This window comes from Nyctereutes procyonoides, unplaced genomic scaffold (assembly GCF_905146905.1).
Source record: "Nyctereutes procyonoides isolate TBG_1078 unplaced genomic scaffold, NYPRO_anot_genome, whole genome shotgun sequence".
In the NCBI taxonomy this organism is placed as follows: Eukaryota; Metazoa; Chordata; class Mammalia; order Carnivora; family Canidae; genus Nyctereutes; species Nyctereutes procyonoides.
The window spans coordinates 32,778,797-32,798,757 of record NW_026575139.1 but is presented as its reverse complement, the minus strand read 5'-3'; the positions used below and the strand labels follow the sequence as shown (position 1 = coordinate 32,798,757).

The window sequence follows — 19,961 nt, the reverse complement described above, 5'->3', positions numbered from 1 at the left end:
TTTGTTTTTTAAGATTTTATCTATTCATTCATGAGAGACACAAAGAGGCAGAGACATAGGCAGAGAGAGAAGCAGGCTCCATGCAGGGAACCTGATGTGGGACTCAATCTAGGGACTTACCATGCCCTGAGCCAAAGGCAGACATTCAACTGCTGAGCACCAAGGTGTCTCACGTCTTTGGTTTGAAATTAATTTTGGATATATTTCCTTCTGAGCATCTAGTTTTAACATTTCCTGCATGTAAAAATAAATGAATAAACATATGAAAATGACTTTGAATCTTTTAATTCTTCTAAGGCTTGATTTTAATTTTATTTTCCCTAGAATTTTAACTGTAGGTATTAAATATATGCACATTTGGGTAGTATTCAAGCATTCAATTTTTCATTCAACAAATACTCATAAAGGGCTTGCTCTGTTTTAGGCACTGTGCTCTAAGTCCCTGTTCTTTCTTAAAATGAGATGGACTGAAGGAGATTACCAATTGGTCTTTGGTAACGTACTGTAATTACCCGTGGCTGGGATTGAAGCAACCAACTTGTTCATGAAGAATAGTAGCCAGAGGACAGAAGCTGACCGGCCAACGGGGTAGAATAGAAAGATAAAAGTAGATTTTTGAAGTGATTAAATAAACTAACTTTTTGTCTACTGAGAAATTAAAATTTCCTTATTTTTAAAGCAATTTTGAGTTAGATTTTCTCTAACTTGTATTGTAATATGTCATAATTGATATAGTTTGTTGGGAACTGTCTCTGAAAAGAGGTGACATTTAACTCAATTAGAGATCTGAATTATAAGACTTAGCTAAAGGAATTGCATTTCAAGTAGAAGGAACAGGAAGAATGAAGGTGCCATGATAGGTAAGAACTTGGCAGAAGGCTAGTATACTTACTTTCTAATGACCAAGGGAAAAAGAGTAGTAACTGATATTTACAAATTGCATTACAGTTTACAAATCATTACATCTATTATTTCATGTAATCTTTACAATTATGTGACGATATACTGTTATTCTCATTTTATAGTTGGGTAACTTCCCATATATTTATAGCCAGTCATTAATTTGAAATAGTTGCTGTTTCTACCCTATCGTGCTTCCAGTCAAGTGTATATTATGTAATACTGGATAATCATATAAAATGGTAAGGGTATACATTTCATTTGAATTTTTTTTAGTACTACCACTTTTTACCAGTTTTAATCTATTCAGGGCCAAAGGTACTGATGCCAAGGCTAGATTTCTGGACCCATTTGAATGGTACAAATTAATTGCATCAGTAAACACAGCTTGATGTGTTGAGTTAAGGTGAGTGAGACACTCCTGATAGAAACCTCATAAATGTAATTATTTGTTTGCTCTTCATAATGAGGAAGATTAATTTCTAAGATATTGGCTGGTTTTGGTGAATTTAAATAGAGTATTTTGTGCTTATGCATTCAGGATGCATAGCATTTTAAATTCATATGTGCATATACTGTGACCTTACTGATAAACAGTGTGAAAGTATGATAGATGACTCTGTAAGTAATGAATGAAAATTGAATTTTATAGTCTTGGTAAGGGCTATATGAAAATTTCCTTTTCTGTCCTCTCCTATCTTCCCCCTCCTCCTCCCCTGCCTTCTTGACTCCCTCTTTTTACTTTCTTCCTCCCTGCCTTTATTCTATATTTCAGTTTAGTAGGTTACTTAGTGCTTTTATATAGATAAAGTTGATTTCAACTAGCATTAAAAAGCCATTTTAATTTATGATACTATTTTAATTTGTTTTTTTCTACTTTCTTAAATTAATAAACATAATTTTATAAACTTCATTTTTTCCATTTATGGAGACTGGACAGTAAGAAGTATTTTTTTAAAAAGATTTTATTTATTTATTCATGAGAGAGAGAGAGAGAGAGAGAGAGAGAGAGAGAGAGAGGCAGAGACACAGGCAGAGGGAGAAGCAGGCTCCATGAGGGAGCCCTATATGGGACTTGATTCCCTGTCTCCAGGATCACACCCTGGGCTGAAGGTGGCGCTAAACCGCTGAGCCACCTGGGCTGCCCAGTAAGAAGTGTTTTAAATAAATTATATAACAGTACTTAATTTGAAAGTGAATTTAGATCAAATGGGAAGATATTTAAAGTCTTGGGTGTATGTTAATCACAAAGAATTTATGTACAGGGCTTTTAAAATATTTGTACTTTTTTTTCTTTTTTTTAAATTCAAGATTTTATTTATTTGAGACAGAGTGCATAAGAGAGTGAGAGAGAGCTTGAAGCAGGCACAGGGTTGGAGAGCTAGAGGCAGAGAGAGAGGGAAAAGCAGACTTCCAGTTGAGCAGGCAGCCTGATGCAGGGCTCAGTCCCAGGACCCTGGGATCATGATCTGAACCAAAGGCAGATGCTTAACCAAGTGAGCCACCCAGGTGCCCCCCACCAAAATATTTGTACATTATAATTGATAATTAGCTTTTCTCTAAAAGTTTTGTTTCCCTTTATCAACCTGATGCCTTTAAAATGTAATAGTTATATTTAACCTCTATGATTTTATATTTCTGTTGAATTTTTCATTTCATTACAATGAGTTCCTTCAAGAAGCAGTCTTTTTTTTTAATTTTTATTTATTTTATGATAGTCACAGAGAGAGAGAGAGAGAGGCAGAGACACAGGCAGAGGGAGAAGCAGGCTCCATGTACCGGGAGCCTGACGTGGGATTCGATCCCGGGTCTCCAGGATCGCGCCCTGGGCCAAAGGCAGGCGCCAAACCGCTGCGCCACCCAGGGATCCCAAGAAGCAGTCTTTAATAATAATTTGGTTTTTACTCTTTCCAGTTAGAAAAGTAAATTCTTCTAAAGATAATAACTCTCTGAGATATAAATTTTACTATAATAATAAATAATATATATTTATTATAATTTAGGGAATCATTATTTGAATATTTGTGATTATTTCTTTTGTTCTGAGAGAAGGTTAGACTAGTAAAATTCAACACAGTTTTTGGTTTGTTAATTATATTACTAGTTATTTGAATTGATTCTTACTGTTTTTTGAGATATGTACAAAATACAATTTTCACATTACCATTTGGATTGAAGTTGATTATATTTATAGAATAATTACCTTTGAAAAATTTTCATTAAAAGAATGTACAGTGATTTTGCTAAAAAAAACCTCTTTCATTGAAACTCAAGATGCGAGCACATAATTTAGCCATTTAATGAATTAGCAGCCTTCAATTATTGAAATTCTCAATTACATTCACAAAATGGAGGTAGTTTAAACTTTCTCTTAAAATGTTTTTCAGCTGCATTGAAGCATAATTTACATCAATAAAATGTACCCATATTAAGTATACAGATAGATGGTTTTTCTCAAATATATACCTTCTTGTAACTAACATTCCCTGTTTTAGTCACCTGATTGCTCTGTGGCACTATGTGTTTGTTTGTTCTAGACTTTCATATTAATGTGTATTTTTTTGTCTCTACTATCTTTAGCCATGCATATTGTTGAGATTCATCCATGTTGTATATATTAATAGTTTTCTCCTTTTTACTGTTGAATAATATCCTATTATATGAATATATCACAATTTGTTCATCCAGTCATGTGTTGGTAATACTTGGATTTTTTTCAAAATTTTGGCACTTACAAATAAAGCAGCTGTGAACATTCTTGTATGTCTTTGTATGACCATATATGTCTTCGTTTCTCTTGTAAATACTTAAGAATGGAATGGTTGAGTTATATGGCAAATATATATTTAGCATTTCATGGGTCTGTCAGACTTTTTTTCTTTTTTCTTTTCTAGAAAAATTTATTTAAAATTGTTGTTACATTTTCTATAAATATATTTCATAGAATACACACATACAGCCATATGGGCCTGGAGTTTTCGTCATGGGAAGATTTATAAATATGAATTTGAATCTTTAATAGTCATGAGGCTATACAGCTATTCAGAATGTCTCTTCTTGATTGAGCTTTGGTTGTTTCTTTTAAGAAATTTGCCAGTTTCAGGTCTGGCTTTGTATTTGTTGACACAAAGTTGTTTACAATATTCCCTTATCTTTTTGTAGCATCTGTAGTGATATCCCCCCCCCCCCTTCTAAAGATTTTATTTGTTAGAGCAAGAGATAGAGAGCAAGAGCAGGAGGGAGAGGAGGAAGAGGGAAAAGTGGGCTTAATCCCAGGACTCTGGAATCATGACCTGAGGTGAAGGCAGACACTTAACCAACTGAGCCACCTCAGCACCCAGATGCTCTCTTTTTCATTCCTAATATTGGCAACTTATGTCTTATTGCCCCCCACCCCCGATTAGTTCAGCTGAAATATCAATTTTATAGGTCTTTTCAAGGGGCTTGTTTTTGGTCTCATTGATTTTTTTTTCTATTGCTTATCTGTTTGATAGTTCATTGATAGAGTTTATATTTTGAATCTTTTACCTATTTCACCAAACTTTGTAGTACTGTCATACCTCTTGAAGAATAATGTAGAAGCTGTAAAACAATCTTTCATTTTTCTGCCTGTCATCCTTCATTATCATTGGCATACACTTTATGACATTGTTATATGTCCCATAATGCTTTATCATTACTTTAGTTTTAAAGAATCAAATCTATTTTAGAAGAAATTAAAATGATATTTCATTTATACTTACCATACATTTAATATGTCTGTTTAAATCCATTGTTTATATTCACTTTTCCATCTACAGTCAGCCAGAAAAGCATCCTTTTACATATATCTTGTAGTGGTATCTGCTGCCAACAAGTTCTTTCAGCTTTTATTTTCCTTTCAGAAAACAAAATGTATTTATTTTGCCTTTAAAAAAAAAAACCTTAAAAAAACCTTTTTTATTTTGGAATAATTTTGGAATTACAGAAAATTTGCAAAGAAAGTACAGAGAGTTTCCAATACTCTTGGCCAAGTTTCCCACTTATACAGCTGTGGTAATTTGTCAAAATTAATTAATTAGCAGTGGTACAGTGTTATTAACCAAACTACAGATCATATTGGATTTCACCAGTTTTTCCTCAGTGTCCCTTTCTCTTATAAGATCCAAATCCAGGATACCATGTTGCATATAGTCATTATGTCTCCTTGGCCTTCTCATATCTTTGGCCATTTCTTAGTTATTTCCTGTTTTTTATGACCTTAATAGTTTTGAAGAGTATGTTTGGGTCAGTTCCGGTTTGTCTGGTATTTTTCTTATTATTAGGATGGAGTTACAGATTTGTGAGTGAATACCATAGAGATGATATGCCCTTCTTCAGTACCATTTAGAATTGTTTCATCACTGTAAAATTTCCCCTGCAGCCCCTTGGTAATCTGCCTCTCCTTGCATTTCTAGTCCTTGGCTACTGCTAATCCATTTTTCATCCTGGTTTTCCATCTTCAATAATGTTAAATAAATGAATAACACAATGTGCAAATTTTGATTCTGGCTCCCTTCATGTAGTAAAATATATTAAAATTTCATCCATTTCATTGAGTGGGTCAGTAGCTCGTTCCTTTTTATTACTGAGCAGTATTCCTTAGTTTTTGACATATCAGAGTTAAATTCATTCATCTGTTAAAGGCCAATCAATTTTTTTCCCAGTTTTGCCTATTATATATATGTAAAGCTGCTATAAACATTTGAGTATCGATTTTTAGAGAACATAAGCTTTCATTTCTCTTGGGTTGATACCTAGGAGCGGCATTCTTTGGTTAAGCATAGTTTTAACTTTGAGTCCTAAAACTTGTTTAGGAAAAAATAGGAGAAAATACATGTGATCTTAGATTTGGGATTGAATTTTTAGATATAAGACCAAAACAACAATTATGAAAAAAAAGAATAGATCATATTTCATTAAAAAAATTTAAAGTTTTGCTGGGTGTGGCATTTTTTTAAAATAAACATACATTTTCCTTATGACACAACAGCCTTACTTTTTGGTATTTACCAAGTTAAGTGAAGACTTAAGTTCACAGAAAACTGCTTTTATTTTTGAAAATATTTTCACTGGATAGCCAAGTGTAGTTTTGCCATTTTTTTTAATTTCAGCAATTTTAAAAGATGTTGTTCCATTGCCCACTAGCTTGTACTTTTTTCTAAGAAGCCCCTGAAATTGTTTTTGCCATGTATGTATTTTTCCATGACTATTTTTCCCCTCTAAATTATGATTTTATTTGTATTTTAAAATATGTTACAAATTCTGTGTTTACTTATGACTAGGCTTATTTTTAGTGTATATTAAAGTTTAATGACAGGTTTCATTCTGAGAAGTCCTTTTTCAAGCTGAATTTCAAAATTGGGAAATGCTGGTATATTCTAACTGGCCCTGAGGCTAATGATGTAAATTGCTTTCTTGCTAACAATGATGGATGGCTTTTATTTGAGTCTTATCAATACATGAACAATTTTCAGTTCATGATGATGGATACTATATGGTGATACCCTGTGGGGAAATCTGTAAAATATCATAATATTTAAAGATAAGTGCTATAAAGTAGCTGCTTTAAAATTTTCTTTTCTATCGAATCTTTCAGATTTTTTTCCTGGATATTTTTCTCTGGATTTTTTTTTTTTAATTGACATATAACATACTAGTTTCAGGTGTGTAACATCTTGATTTGATATTTGTATATATTGTGAAATGACTACCACAATAAGTCTAGTTAGCATTTCTCACTGTATTTAGTTATAAAGTTTCTTTTTCCTGTGATGAGGGTATTTTTTTATTACTTTGTCTTCAAGTCCATTGAACTTTTCCTCTGTAGTATCTAATCTGCTCTTTAATCCTTTCCAGAGAATTTTTAAAACTTTCAGATACTTTTACTTACAGAAATTATTTTTTGTTATAGTTTTTCTTTTTTTAGTGTATTGACTTTCAACTTTAAATCGTAGTGTATATTTTTAGTAATTGTTTTAGTTTCCTTGTCTGCTTTCATCATCTCTGTCTTATGGGTTTGTTTTAGGTTGCTGATTTTCTTTTTGGTTCTGAGTCACAGAAAAACACAGTTTTGGGAGGAAAAAGTAATTCATAATTTATTAAACTGTATTGATCAGCCATTATGTTTTTTTCCAATATGGAGCTATTGCAAAAAAAACATTATAATGAATAGCCTTGTAAAATGCATTTTGTTCATATGTTAAAACACATCTTAGTATAAATTCCTGCTAGTGGGATTTCTCATCAGAGGTCATGTTTTTACATAAATACTTGATATATAATGCCATGTTTTCCTTTGCATAGTATATAAGTATATACATACACTTGTATTAGTTAAGTAAGTGTTGAATTATTTTTGAGTTTAGAAGACTACCCTCTTATGAGAGTGGTTCATAGCAGAACAACTCTTTGTTCTGACTCTTATTAGTTCTATAGAATATTGTTATATACTTATCTTTTGCCCTTAGCATTAAAGGGAAACCACTTGAATGTGATTCTTGGAAACATCATTTGCACATAGTCAGATGCTAAAGGAAGTGGCTATTGGTCATTTTCTTATTTGTCAGATAATAAGAACAGTCAATATGACAAGTGTTATAAATGGTACTGCAATTGTTGTTTTTCACAGAGTGATTAGTTCTGTCTTTAGGAAATTAATTAGGTGGTATAGTTTATATTCAGTTTCTCACTGTATCACTTAGTATGTTAGTTGCTTCAAAAAGAGGCTTTTCTGAAGTTGTTTCTGTGGAATTACTTCCCCTTGCAATTAGAATCCAATAGAATGTTACCTCCTGAGTGCAGAGCTTCTCATGGTCTAGTCACTGCTACCACTCCAGGGCCTAGGACAGTGTCTTTTATATGATAGGGACTTATTAAGTATTTTTTTAATGAACAAATGATTGAATCATGGTACTTTATAGCATTAGGTAAAGTACATGGTAGATTTGTTCCAGATGTTCTCCATTACAAATGTTGATTAGAACCATGCTATATATTTTAAAATAAATAGAGCATAATGTATAAACAGCTACACTGAGTGCAGTAACTTATTTAAACTTCTTATTGGTGGCACAGGAGAGTATGTCAAAAATGACCATCATAATGGACAAAGACCTTTGCTCATGCCATCTCTCAGATGCACTCCCTTTTCTACTGCAACTGTGAAACTTTCCCCGTCTTGTCAAGATACTAAATTCTCTCTCAGAAATCCCAGAATAGTCATCTATATCATATATCGTATGTTCATCCTTTCTGTTTTGTATTTTGAATCACGCTTTCATTTTTGTTCATTTTATCTCCACTATTGGATTTTTTATACTTATTTTCTAAATCATTTGTTGTTCTGGGGCAATATTGATTGATACTTAATGAGATGATGGAAGTGTTCTGTATCTGCACCATTCATAATGGTAGCCATAGGCAGAAGTGGCTATTGAACAATAGAAATGTTGGTACTGTGACTGAGGACAAATTTTTACTTTTAATTCTAGTTTAAGTAGTTGCATATGGCTAGTGACTATTGAAGCAGATAGTGCAGTTCTAGGACTTACAGTATACATTTTTGAGCTATCTAATGTACTATAAGAACTTTACTACAGTGTACTTCCATTTTCTCCCTCCTCTCCTTCTGTGTTTAGTCATATATTCTACAGACTCATCAACCTAGTGATACGTTATTGCTCTTTTTGAGTTAGACATTAAGTTAGGGAAAATATGTTTTTATTTTCTTTAGATTTTACCACTTCCAGTGCTGTTTATTTCTTTTTGTAGATCCAGATTTCTGTGTGGCATCATACTTCTCCTACGTGAAGGACTTCATTTACTCATTTTTTTGTAGTGCAGTTTTGCTGGCACAAAGTATTTTTCAGCCTCACCCCACCCCAGAAACAACTATTCTTGAAAGATATATTCACTAGTTATAAGTTGTGAACCATGCTATAAAATTATCTCCACTTCCATCTCTCCATTCCCCCCCCCCCACAGTACTTTAAAGATGTTGCTCCGTGGTCTTCTTTCTGATAAGAATTATGTTCTCATTCTTTGTCAGTATGTAATTTTTCCCCAGCTACCTGCAAGATTTTCTCTTTGTTTTTCAGCAGCTTTACCTACATTTTAAATTTACCTTTCCAGCAGTTCTCTGCATTTCTTGGATTTGTGATTTATTGTTCATTGATTTTAGAAAATTCTCAGCTAACATCTTTTAAAATATATTTTTTGCCTTATTTTCTCTCCTCTCTTTCTGTAACTCCAATTATATATGTGTTAGATCATTTCATAATCCTCTCACAGATTTCGAGTTCCTTCTCTTTTTTTCCAGTCTTTTTTTTTTCTCTTTGAGTTTTATTTTGATAATCTGGCAGCCTTTTATCATGTTCACTAATTAATTTTCACTTTTATCTAGTTTTCTGGTAAGCCTGTTGAAGGTCCTCTGGTCTTTTTTTTTGTTAATTTGGTATTTGCTGAATCCTCCATCTGTTCATGTGTGTTGTCCACATTTAATATATTGGTTATAATTATTCTGAATTTTCTGTCTGATAGGTCTAACATCCAGTTTATTTATGGGTCTGGCTCTGGTGTTTGTTTTATCTCTTGAAAACGGTTTGTCATATCTTGCTTTTTTTTTTTTTTAATGTGTTTCAGGATTTTTGTTGCATGCCAGACATTATAATTACAGAGTAGTAAAGACTGAGGTGAATAGTATTTATGCTTAGAAATTGGTACCTTTCTTTTTTGAGGCTATTTGTTTATGTATGAATGGGAATTGAGTCATTATGTTCAGAGATTGAATTGGGTTTGTTGTTGTTTTGGCAAGTTGCTACCTTCATTGAGTCAGAGACTTAAAATTCTTAGAGTAGTGGAATACTGCTACCTCATTTTTAGTGTGGGGCCTGGAGTGCTAAGATTACTCAGTATTCTATCTAGTCTGTCCTTAGCGTTTACCATGTCTTTGGATGGCTGCATCACAAGATGATCTGTCTCAATATTCTTTATATTTTTGATTAGTTGATGGAGAGTGTGAAGTTTATTTTGTTGTCTTTCTCAAAAGAATGTTGAGTTTTGTTTGGATAGGCATGTAATTTACTTTTTGTTCACCTTGATCCTTTTGTAGCTTCTTTTTAATTTTGTTACAGTTTTTGTTAGCCTCATCTTAATTCTGTGACTGGAGTCATTAACTTTGGCTCATGAGCTAAATCTGGTCCATAGCCTGTTTTTGTATAGCTTTTGAGTGAAGAATGGCATTTTACATTCTTAAAAGGCTGTAAAGAAACAAAAATAAAAAATATGTGATAGAAATTATGTGTCCCACTAACTTATGATATTTATTATCCTGCTCTTTAGAGAAATTTTTCTGATCCCTGCTCTAGGGCTTTCTTAACCCTAACTTCTAAGGTGTTTTATTTCTTGCCTTTCTGTTGAATGCACCAGGTTTTCTTTGCGGCATTTTCATTGTTTTGGTTGGAACTCATAGATTTTCCCCTTCAAACAGTCTCTGAGAGATAGTTACTTTTCAGTTAGCTCGTATTTTTCTTTTCTTGATAATTGTTCTTTGGCAGCCTCATGAAATCTTATGCACGCAGAGCTTAGTATCCAGCCAAAGACTAAAGGTTCACCTATGCACATTTTTAGATCGTTTTCACTGGGCAGCACCCTCCTCTTTAATATGCTACCTTGTAGATTCTCGCTCCCTTAAACTTCTTAGACTTTATCTTTTCACTTCAGGAAGACAGCTGTGCTTTGCATGGGTTCTCCACTTTTGTGTGGGTATTCAGTAAATTTTAGGCAAAAAACTGGAGTGATTATAGGACTTACCTTTGATTGTTTACCTTATCTCAGGCATCACAGTCTTGTCTGGCTATTGCCCAATCTCTGAAAACAGGTTTTCTAAATACTTAAGTTGTCTAGCCTAGTTAAATAAATACGATTGTAATTATTAGTTTAATGCTATATTGGAAGTCTAAAGGCATTTATCAAATTTCTTATTTGCTCTAAATTGAGTTTAATTTTTATAAAAGTATTTGTAAGATATGTTAGCAGGATGCATAAGAAAATATGATTAAAAAAATTAAAAAAAAAGAAAATATGATTAAGATTCAATTCTGTCTGGCATTTGAATGCCTGCTCTGTGCCTTAGACTTTGTACAACTTGCTGGGGACAGAAAGAATAACACAGGAACTGAAGACCAGGCACTCAGCCCTAGTAGGAAGTAGGCATGTATACTAATTATTGTTATATAACAAATCACCTTAAGACTAAGTGATTTAAGACAGTTACTATCTATCTGTTGGTCAAGAATCTGGGCATGGCTTAGCTAGATCTTCTGGCTGTGGTCTTTCAAAAGCCTGAGATCAAAATGTGGACCAAGCTTCAGTCACATTAAGGCTTGACTGGTACAGAATCCATTTCTAAGCTTAATTACATGGTTGTTGACAGATTCGGTTCCATTTCACATGAGTCTTTTTTTTTTTAAATGAATTTATTTTTTATTGGTGTTCAATTTGTCAACATACAGAATAACAACCAGTGCTCAACCCGTCAAGTGCCCACCTCAGTGCCCGCCACCCAGTCACCCTCACCCCCCGCCCACCTCCCCTTCCACCACCCCTAGTTCGTTTCCCAGAGTTAGGAGTCTTTCATGTTCTGTCTCCCTTTCTGATATTTCCCACTTATTTTTCTCCTTTCCCCTTTATTCCCTTTCACTATTTTTTATATTCCCCAAATGAATGAGACCATATAATGTTTGTCCTTCTCGGATTGACTTATTTCACTCAGCATAATACCCTCCAGTTCCATCCACATCGAAGCAAATGGTGGGTATTTGTCGTTTCTAATGGCTGAGTAATATTCCATTGTATACATAAACCACATCTTCTTTATCCATTCATCTTTCGATGGACACCGAGGCTCCTTCCACAGTTTGGCTATCGTGGATATTGCTGCTATAAACATCGGGATGCAGGTGTCCCAGCATTTCATTGCATCTGAATCTTTGGGGTAAATCCCCAGCAGTGCAATTGCTGGGTCGTAGGGCAGATCTATTTTTAACTCTTTGAGGAACCTCCACACAGTTTTCCAGAGTGGCTGCACCAGTTCACATTCCCACCAACAGTGCAAGAGGTTTCCCTTTTCTCCACATCCTCTCCAACATTTGTGGTTTCCTGCCTTGTTAATTTTCCCCATTCTCACTGGTGTGAGGTGGTATCTCATTGTGGTTTTGATTTGTATTTCCCTGATGGCAAGTGATGTGGAGCATTTTCTCATGTGCTTGTTGGCCATGTCTGTGTCTTCCTCTGTGAGATTTCTCTTCATGTCTTTTGCCCATTTCATGATTGGATTGTTTGTTTCTTTGGTGTTGAGTTTAAGAAGTTCTTTATAGATCTTGGACACTAGCCCTTTATCTGATATGTTATTTGCAAATATCTTCTCCCATTCTGTAGGTTGTCTTTGAGTTTTGTTGACTGTATCCTTTGCTGTGCAAAAGCTTCTTATCTTGATGAAGTCCCAATAGTTCATGAGTCTTTTCATATGGCAGCATCAAAGTAACAAGAACATGTGAGCAAGATAGAAGTATCAGTCTTTTGTAACCTTATCTCAGAAGTGAAATCATATCACTTTTTCTGTATTCTATTTAAGAAGCAAGTCAACTAGGTCCAACCCACACTCAGGAGGAATAGATTCCACAGGGCATGAGTACAGGACACAGGGATCATTGGTAGCCATTTTAGAAACTGCCTATAATAATACATGGTGTATAAATTAACAAAATATTATAAATGGTTCTATAAAATAACATACCAGCATTAATATATGTAGTATAGTAACAGTTTGCTAGTAGTATGCTGCTTCCCAGACATTTTATCTAAGCTTCTTCAGTATCCCGTGGGAGAAGTAGTATGCATTATATCTATTTAATAGATAAAGAAATTGAACTTCAGTGAGATTACCTTGCTATGACGTAGCAGAACAAAGTCTCTAGTCCAGGCTTTGCCTATTTTATTACCAATATATTTAATCTCCATATCTTATCAGCATTAAAATACTATTACCTTTTATTGAGCACATCTCATATGCCAAGCATTATAGTAAGAACATATATATTAACATCATTTCAGCCTCACGGTAACTTTATTAAAGCTCTCAGTTTTACTGATTATATACTTCAGCTTTCAGATTCAAGGAATTACTTTGAAAAATTACATACGTTTTTTTGTTTCAGAGAATTAAGCAAATATGACCCAAAGAATCTCTGTAAACAACCCCCCCAGAATCATTTAAATACCTACTACCTTAAAAAAAAAAAAGTAGTATCACTAAATAAATTTGTGGAAGGAAGTCTGACACATTTCAGTCCATTTAATATTCTGCAAATATATGTGTGTATATATATACACATTATTATTCACATTTAATATTCTGCAAATATATGTGTGTATATATATACATATTATTATATATATGATATAATATGTGTGTATATATATATTCTGCAGATGAAAGGTGGTATGTGAATCTTAGGAATGAATTTACCAAAACTTTAAAGGAAACAACCCACTCCTAGAAGAAATCTCAGCAAACACTACTATATAAATTTTAGTTAGAAATTCACTCATGTAGTTAATATTGAAATATTTTTTCTAAAAATTTGAAATATTTTCACTAATTCTTTCACAAATAAATAGAGTAGCTTTCATATCAAGATCTATACATACTTTCTTCAGTCATCCCATTGTCTTTGTAAAATGAATCTTTTAGGTGAGGAAAATAAGACAAAGTAGTGAGAAATTATTTTCTCATTTTGAAAGGTAACCATAAGTTGATGTTATAGCCTTTTAGACCATTTTATTTTGATTATTTGGGGGTGTTTTATAAGGTATATGTTGACAATAGTAAAGCCTAAAGCTTATAAATAACTTATTTTTGAACTGTTTTCCTCATGGTATAGTACTGCTTTACTTTATACATTCAGATTTGCTTTCTTAAGTGGGGCATAAAATGCATTTGAAGTTGATGTGCATGAATTGTGTCATATGTCATACTAGCATATATCATATATGACATCCTTCATTCATTCATTCACTTATTTATTAAAAAATGTTATTAGTACCTACAAGTGCCGAACACTGCTGTAAGTATTTGGGATACATCAGTGGACAAAATGGATAAAAATCATGGAGTTTACATTTTGACAGACATCGTTCAAACAATAGACTGATGCTATTAATTAAGAAAATGGCCATGTTTTGCTCCTACGATAATTTTTAATGCATTCTTACAATTCATGTAATATGTAGTAATTTAATATTTTGATATTTAATATTTTGGTTATTTTTGATGGTAGTTTATACGAATTTAAAGTATTTTGTATAACAAAATTTATGTTTCTACAGCCTTTTGTTTCTATTTGAGTTATACTTTTGCTGGCTTTGAGTATTATAATTTTTGTAATTTTAATAAAATGTTATAGCACATCTTTTTATTACTTATTATTTAAATGATTCTTGTTAGAAAGCTATCTTTTGTTTATCACAGTTATATTTTTTAAGTTAACTTTTGCTATGAAGGGAAAGATTAGAACATTTAATACCTTGGGGCACCTGGGTGACTCAGTCCATTTGTATCTGGCTCTTGGTTTCAGGTCAGGTCATAATCTCAGGATCATGAGATCAAGCCTTGCATAGCTTAGTGCTCAGCATAAAGTCTGCTTGGGATTCTTTCCTTCTCCCTCATGGCACCCCCCTCCACTCACTTGTGTGCACTCTCTCGCTCTCTAAAATAAATAAATAAAATCTTTTTAAAAATGTAACATCTTACTGGTATAGCTTGGACTATATTATAGGTTCAACATATGTTAAAACAGCAATTTATATTGTTGCATATGTTGTCACAAACAGTATTATTAACTCAAATGTTAATGGGTAGTTTCTTTTGTTAACTTACTGAATTAAATCCATCCTGTAGGCCATAAGAGTGGATTTGTTTTTTTAATTTGCTTTTTAACCAGGAAGCCCTGAATATCTGCATTGTTTCTGCATATGAAAAGTAGACTCCTAACTCTGGGAAGCGAACATAAGGGGTGATGGAAGGGGAGGTGGGCGGAGGGTTGGGGTGACTGGGTGACTGGCACTGAGGAGGGCACTTGACAGGATGAGCACTGGGTAATATGCTATATGTTGGCAAATTGAACTCCAATTAAAGCAAAATAAAGTAGACATCTTATGAGATGTTGAGTAGTCCTTAATTATTCTTATGTTTTAGTGAATGGATGAGGGAACCTGAGATTAGAGGAGCAGGATTTTGAGAAAGAATTTTGAGAGAGACAAGAATGAACAGTGGAGTCACTAAAAATAATCTTCTCAGTAGGCTTAAACATAGTTATTAAAACAGAGAAAACACCCAAGTTTTCTTTTTGATTATTGCTTTTCTATTTGGTTTTCAAACAATTCTCAGTGAGTACAATTCCTTTTGTTGTATGTTTTAACTAGTGTAAACCAGTAACGATGATGAAAATAGTGTAGGAATAGGAAGGAAATAGAAAACTTGTTTGAAGAGATTTACTTTTCTTTGAATACTTGGCCACTTAAAAACAGTTGAAATTTGAGGTTCAAAAGTAGGAAAATAGCAACTCTGTAGTAATTTTTGAAGCCTCTTTTCCAACTTTTCTCCCAACTTTTCTGTTTAGTTTTTAATAACTTTCATTAATGCTCAAGTGCCTATCACATTCAGTCTTGAATATAAAAACTATTTCTCATCTTTTCTCTTTTTTACAAGGAACTCTGTGGCTGGAGGGAGATACGACTTCTCTTATATAGCTCTGGAATTTTCAAATGGTGTTAAAGTTATATGTTTGCCTACAATTTTTTCTTTGGGGAAAAAACTGTTTTCTTTGGGGGAAAAACATGTTTCTGTTGGGGATCATGGAAACATTGGGCCAAAATATGTGGTTGAATATGTTTGTTTGGCTTTGATTGTTCATTCAAAGATAATCTTTTGATTTCTGTGTATTATCTATTGCACAATGATATAAGAAACAAGAATTATGATGGCACTTAGAAGACTTTCAAGCTTAGAGCTAATTAATTTATCTGGTATAGCCCTGGTCTACATGGATGATGTAGACATAAAAGCTTTTGCTTTTTACTTATTATTAGGCTGTTAAGTTATTTGCCACCCTGTGGACCATTCAACACCAATGTGTTTCATTTAACTCCATGAATCTCCGCAATTGCTATTTTGCATATTCTAAATAATTTAAATATATTTCTTATTCTTTCCACAGCATGTAGAGTCCATGAAGCACAGGACAATAAAGCTTCCTACTCATACCACCAGGAGGATCTCTTTGAAAGATTCACTACAGGACTACCAGAGACACCAATTTGTCTGAAGCATCATGTGTTGAAACAACAGAAGGCTACTACTTATGCACTAGCTAGAAACAGAGTTATGATGTTTTCAATTCTTTGAGCTCCAGGAAGCCAGGAGAGTGAGTTGAAAATCTGAAAATGCGGCCATGGACTGGTTCCTGGCGTTGGATTATGCTCATTCTTTTTGCCTGGGGGACCTTGCTATTTTATATAGGTGGTCACTTGGTACGAGATAATGACCACCCTGATCACTCTAGCCGAGAACTGTCCAAGATTCTGGCAAAGCTTGAACGTTTAAAACAGCAAAATGAAGACTTGAGGCGAATGGCTGAATCTCTCCGGTAGGTTCTAAAAAACTGAAGGGAGAGTGATGAAGTACAGTACTTTCTTTTTAGTTGCAGGGCTTCATTCACCTATTAAAATATACTTAATGATTTCCTTAAATTGCTATTTTTGCAAAAACTTAAATATTTTAGTGAGATACTGTTTATAACAATGATAGCTCTATATATTTAACATAATTTCTCCATGGTGTCAAATCTTATTTTGCATATGAATTTTAATATAGAAAAACCATGCCATTTAATTTGTTTTTGTATTTCACTAGTAGTTATCTTCAGCATTTTGATAATTTTGATACATTAAATATAAACTTTGTATGATTTAAATTAGTGCATATTAAAATTTTTGTTATATGGACAATAATAGACATTTATAATAATTGAGCTAATAATCTTTAACTTATTAAAGTGAAGAAAGAAAAATTCATTGCTGAATAAAACAACTGGATATGGAATCTAGGGAATTGTTACTGTTGCTACTTCTAGTCTATTACAAAATGTGACATGTACGTTAGAAGGCATCAGCTGTTTGGAAAAATAAAATCTTGTATTTTCAGGGAACAAGTAATTCCTTAATTCTAAATCCTCTGTTTTATATATGAAGGTGGTTATGTATTTAGTGCTTGCTGTTTCTCAAGCTAAAGTTTGAAGATTTGAGATAACGAGTTCTCATTACTCTAGAGGTGTAAGTGACCCTAAGGGAAGTTGTAGTGTAGAGAAAAAGAGGACAGAGTTCATTTCTTTTTGAGAACAAAAAAATTGAGGAGTGGAAAATGAAAACATCCTGTTGTGCATTGAGCATTCAGAGTAGATGAGGAAGGAGAGAAGGAGAGTGCTAGATTGGTGAAGCTGAGGAGCATTCTGTGAAGGACGAATACAGTTGGCAGTGTCACATACTTTAAAGGCTTTAGAGAAGACTTCTCTCCTCCCATTCCTTCATCTCCCTGCCACCACTGCCTTTGCACTTTCTTTAGAATTTACTTTTCTCTCAACTTTTTTCTTTACCATAATATTATTTTTGGCCCTTTTATGTTCTCTGGAAGACAGTGCTTGATGTTAAGAATTTTACATAATGAATGAAAAATTATTCCTGTCATTTTTAGTAGTACCATGTGGTAAAATGCAAAGTAACCAGGAATTAAAAATGAACAGATAACTTCTTGGATTTATATATCATTTTATTTCCTTTTGGGTGGGGGCCTGGGAGTATCACGGAGAAGGTGATCTTCCCATAGTCTCATTCAGTCATTTGTTATGAGAATCGAAGATTGATAATTTAGAGGTTAGTAATAGCTATTATTGTGCCAGGTACTATGCCAAGGACTTTGCATGGATTATCTCTTTGAATTTCATAAGTTTCCTTATGAGATGCTGATACTTGTTTTCATAACCATTTTACAGATGAGGAATCAAAGCAATATTAAGGAATTTAATTTTTCCCAAGGTTATACTTTCAAGTGGTGGTGGAGTATCCTGCATCCTGGCGGTATGACTCAAAAGCCTGGACTCTGATAAGGTGTATTGCCTCTGAAGAGAAACCAGAGAGAAGTCAGTGATTCAGAAATCTCAACTAAAAGTGTCATGTAGGAGATCACTAAGAATAGCTACTGCTCTAGTTGATTTTGGAGTATGCTATGATTATAGTAAAATCTTGTTCTACATCCTGGGATTATTGGTCCTTGGAAAAGATTTTGCTTCTTAACAATTCAGGCTCATAAATAATTATTTTTCTCCTCATTCCAACTTCGATACTGATGTCAGTTGGCTTATTTCTGACTGCCAAGTGTCTTATTTTTTTTTGCATGAAAGGAAGCTTGCCTTTAATAATAGTAGTTTCTTCTGCAGAATAGTCTTTGTGTCTTCTTTTTTTTTAAGATTTTATTTATTTATTCATGAGAGACACACAAAGAGAGGCAGAGGGAGAAGCAGGCTCCCTCCAGGGAGCCTGATGTGGAACTGGATCCCAGGACTTTGGGATCATGCCCTGAGCTGAAGGCAGATGCTCAACCACTGAGCCACCCAGGCGCCCCAATCTTTGTGTCTCTTAAGTCACTTTCTTTGTATTCTTTTGTGTTGAAATTAAATTCTCTACTACTACATTCAAATGTAGAGACAACTTGTAAGAGTTGAGATAGTATGTAATAGACAGTGCTGTAATATCATCATAAATACAATCTGAAAACAGACCAAGTCCATTTTTATGTATAGATAGATAATTTTAGGAAAATAAATAAGTTCTTATTTTCCCTCATTAGGGAAGAAAACCTCTTCAGACCCATCTATCAACTTTACCAGTGGGGCTACTTGTGTTTCAGCCAGAGGGATTTCATTTTAGAGCCCCGGCATAAAAGGAAGAACAGTAGAAGTGCTGTGGGTGTTGGTGTTTTTTCCCTCTCATTATAACATTTTGTACCCAGTTTTCTATGTCTTTTTCTTAGATGACAATGTGTTTGTAAGCTAAACAGGAGTTATTCATATGTCTGCAAATCTAGGTCATTTCTTTGGGATGAGGAATATAGATTGGATTGGAGAGTGATCCAGAAGCCTGAAATTACAATGTTTAAGAGTTAGGACAGTAGTTTTAAAAGTAGTTAACTCATCCTCTAGCTAAAATTTGCTAATTTTGTTGATTGAATTACACATTTAGAAAAATTAATCATTATTCTGAGGGATGCAAATGTTTAAGTACAATGTTTGGGGGGTTGTTTATGTGTGTGTTTAGTCTATTTAATTCTGACTTACTGATGAATAATTTCTTTACAATAAAATTCAGTTTTTTTCAGCATATAGGTCTATAAATTTTAGCAAATGCTTAGAGTCTTGTAACTACCATCACAGTTAAATTATAGAAGAATTCTACCTTCCACCAGAATTCTGTTCTGTGCTTTTGTAATCAGATTCTAGCCTTACCTTCTGTCCCTGGTACTGAATTTTTTTCTGTTCTGTATTTTTTTAAAACAATTCTTTTTTTAAAAAAAAAGATTTTATTTATTCATGAGAAACAGAGAGAGAGAGGGGCAGACACATGCAAAGGAAGAAGCAGGCTCCATGCAGGGAGCCCGATGCGGGACTGGATCCTGGGTCTCCAGGATCATGCCCTGTGCTGAAGGCGGCGCTAAGCTGCTGAGCCACCCGGGCTGCCCTGTTCTGTATTTTATACTGATTCTAAAATATATCATATAAATAGAATAAGCCAGCCTTATAAGTCTGGCTTTTCTCATTTATCATGTACTTGAGATTCATTAATGTTATTGTGTGGATTGGTAGTCTTTTTCTTTTTCCTATTATTTTAATTCCTTTTTAATATTGAGTAGTATTCCATAGTAAGGATGTATC

At 33.7% G+C, this 19,961-nt stretch overlaps 1 protein-coding gene across 4 annotated transcripts in view; it reads left to right on the top strand.

The window, feature by feature from the left end:
• Positions 1 to 19,961, top strand: part of FUT8 (fucosyltransferase 8) — a 313,536-nt gene that overhangs the window by 147,203 nt on the left and 146,372 nt on the right. For all 4 annotated transcript variants that reach the window (XM_055304476.1, XM_055304477.1, XM_055304478.1 and 1 more), the window contains one exon: positions 16,197 to 16,625. In XM_055304476.1, coding sequence (XP_055160451.1) covers positions 16,423 to 16,625 — 203 coding nt within the window. In that variant the 5' untranslated portion in view covers positions 16,197 to 16,422. The remainder of the gene's footprint in view (positions 1 to 16,196; positions 16,626 to 19,961) is intronic.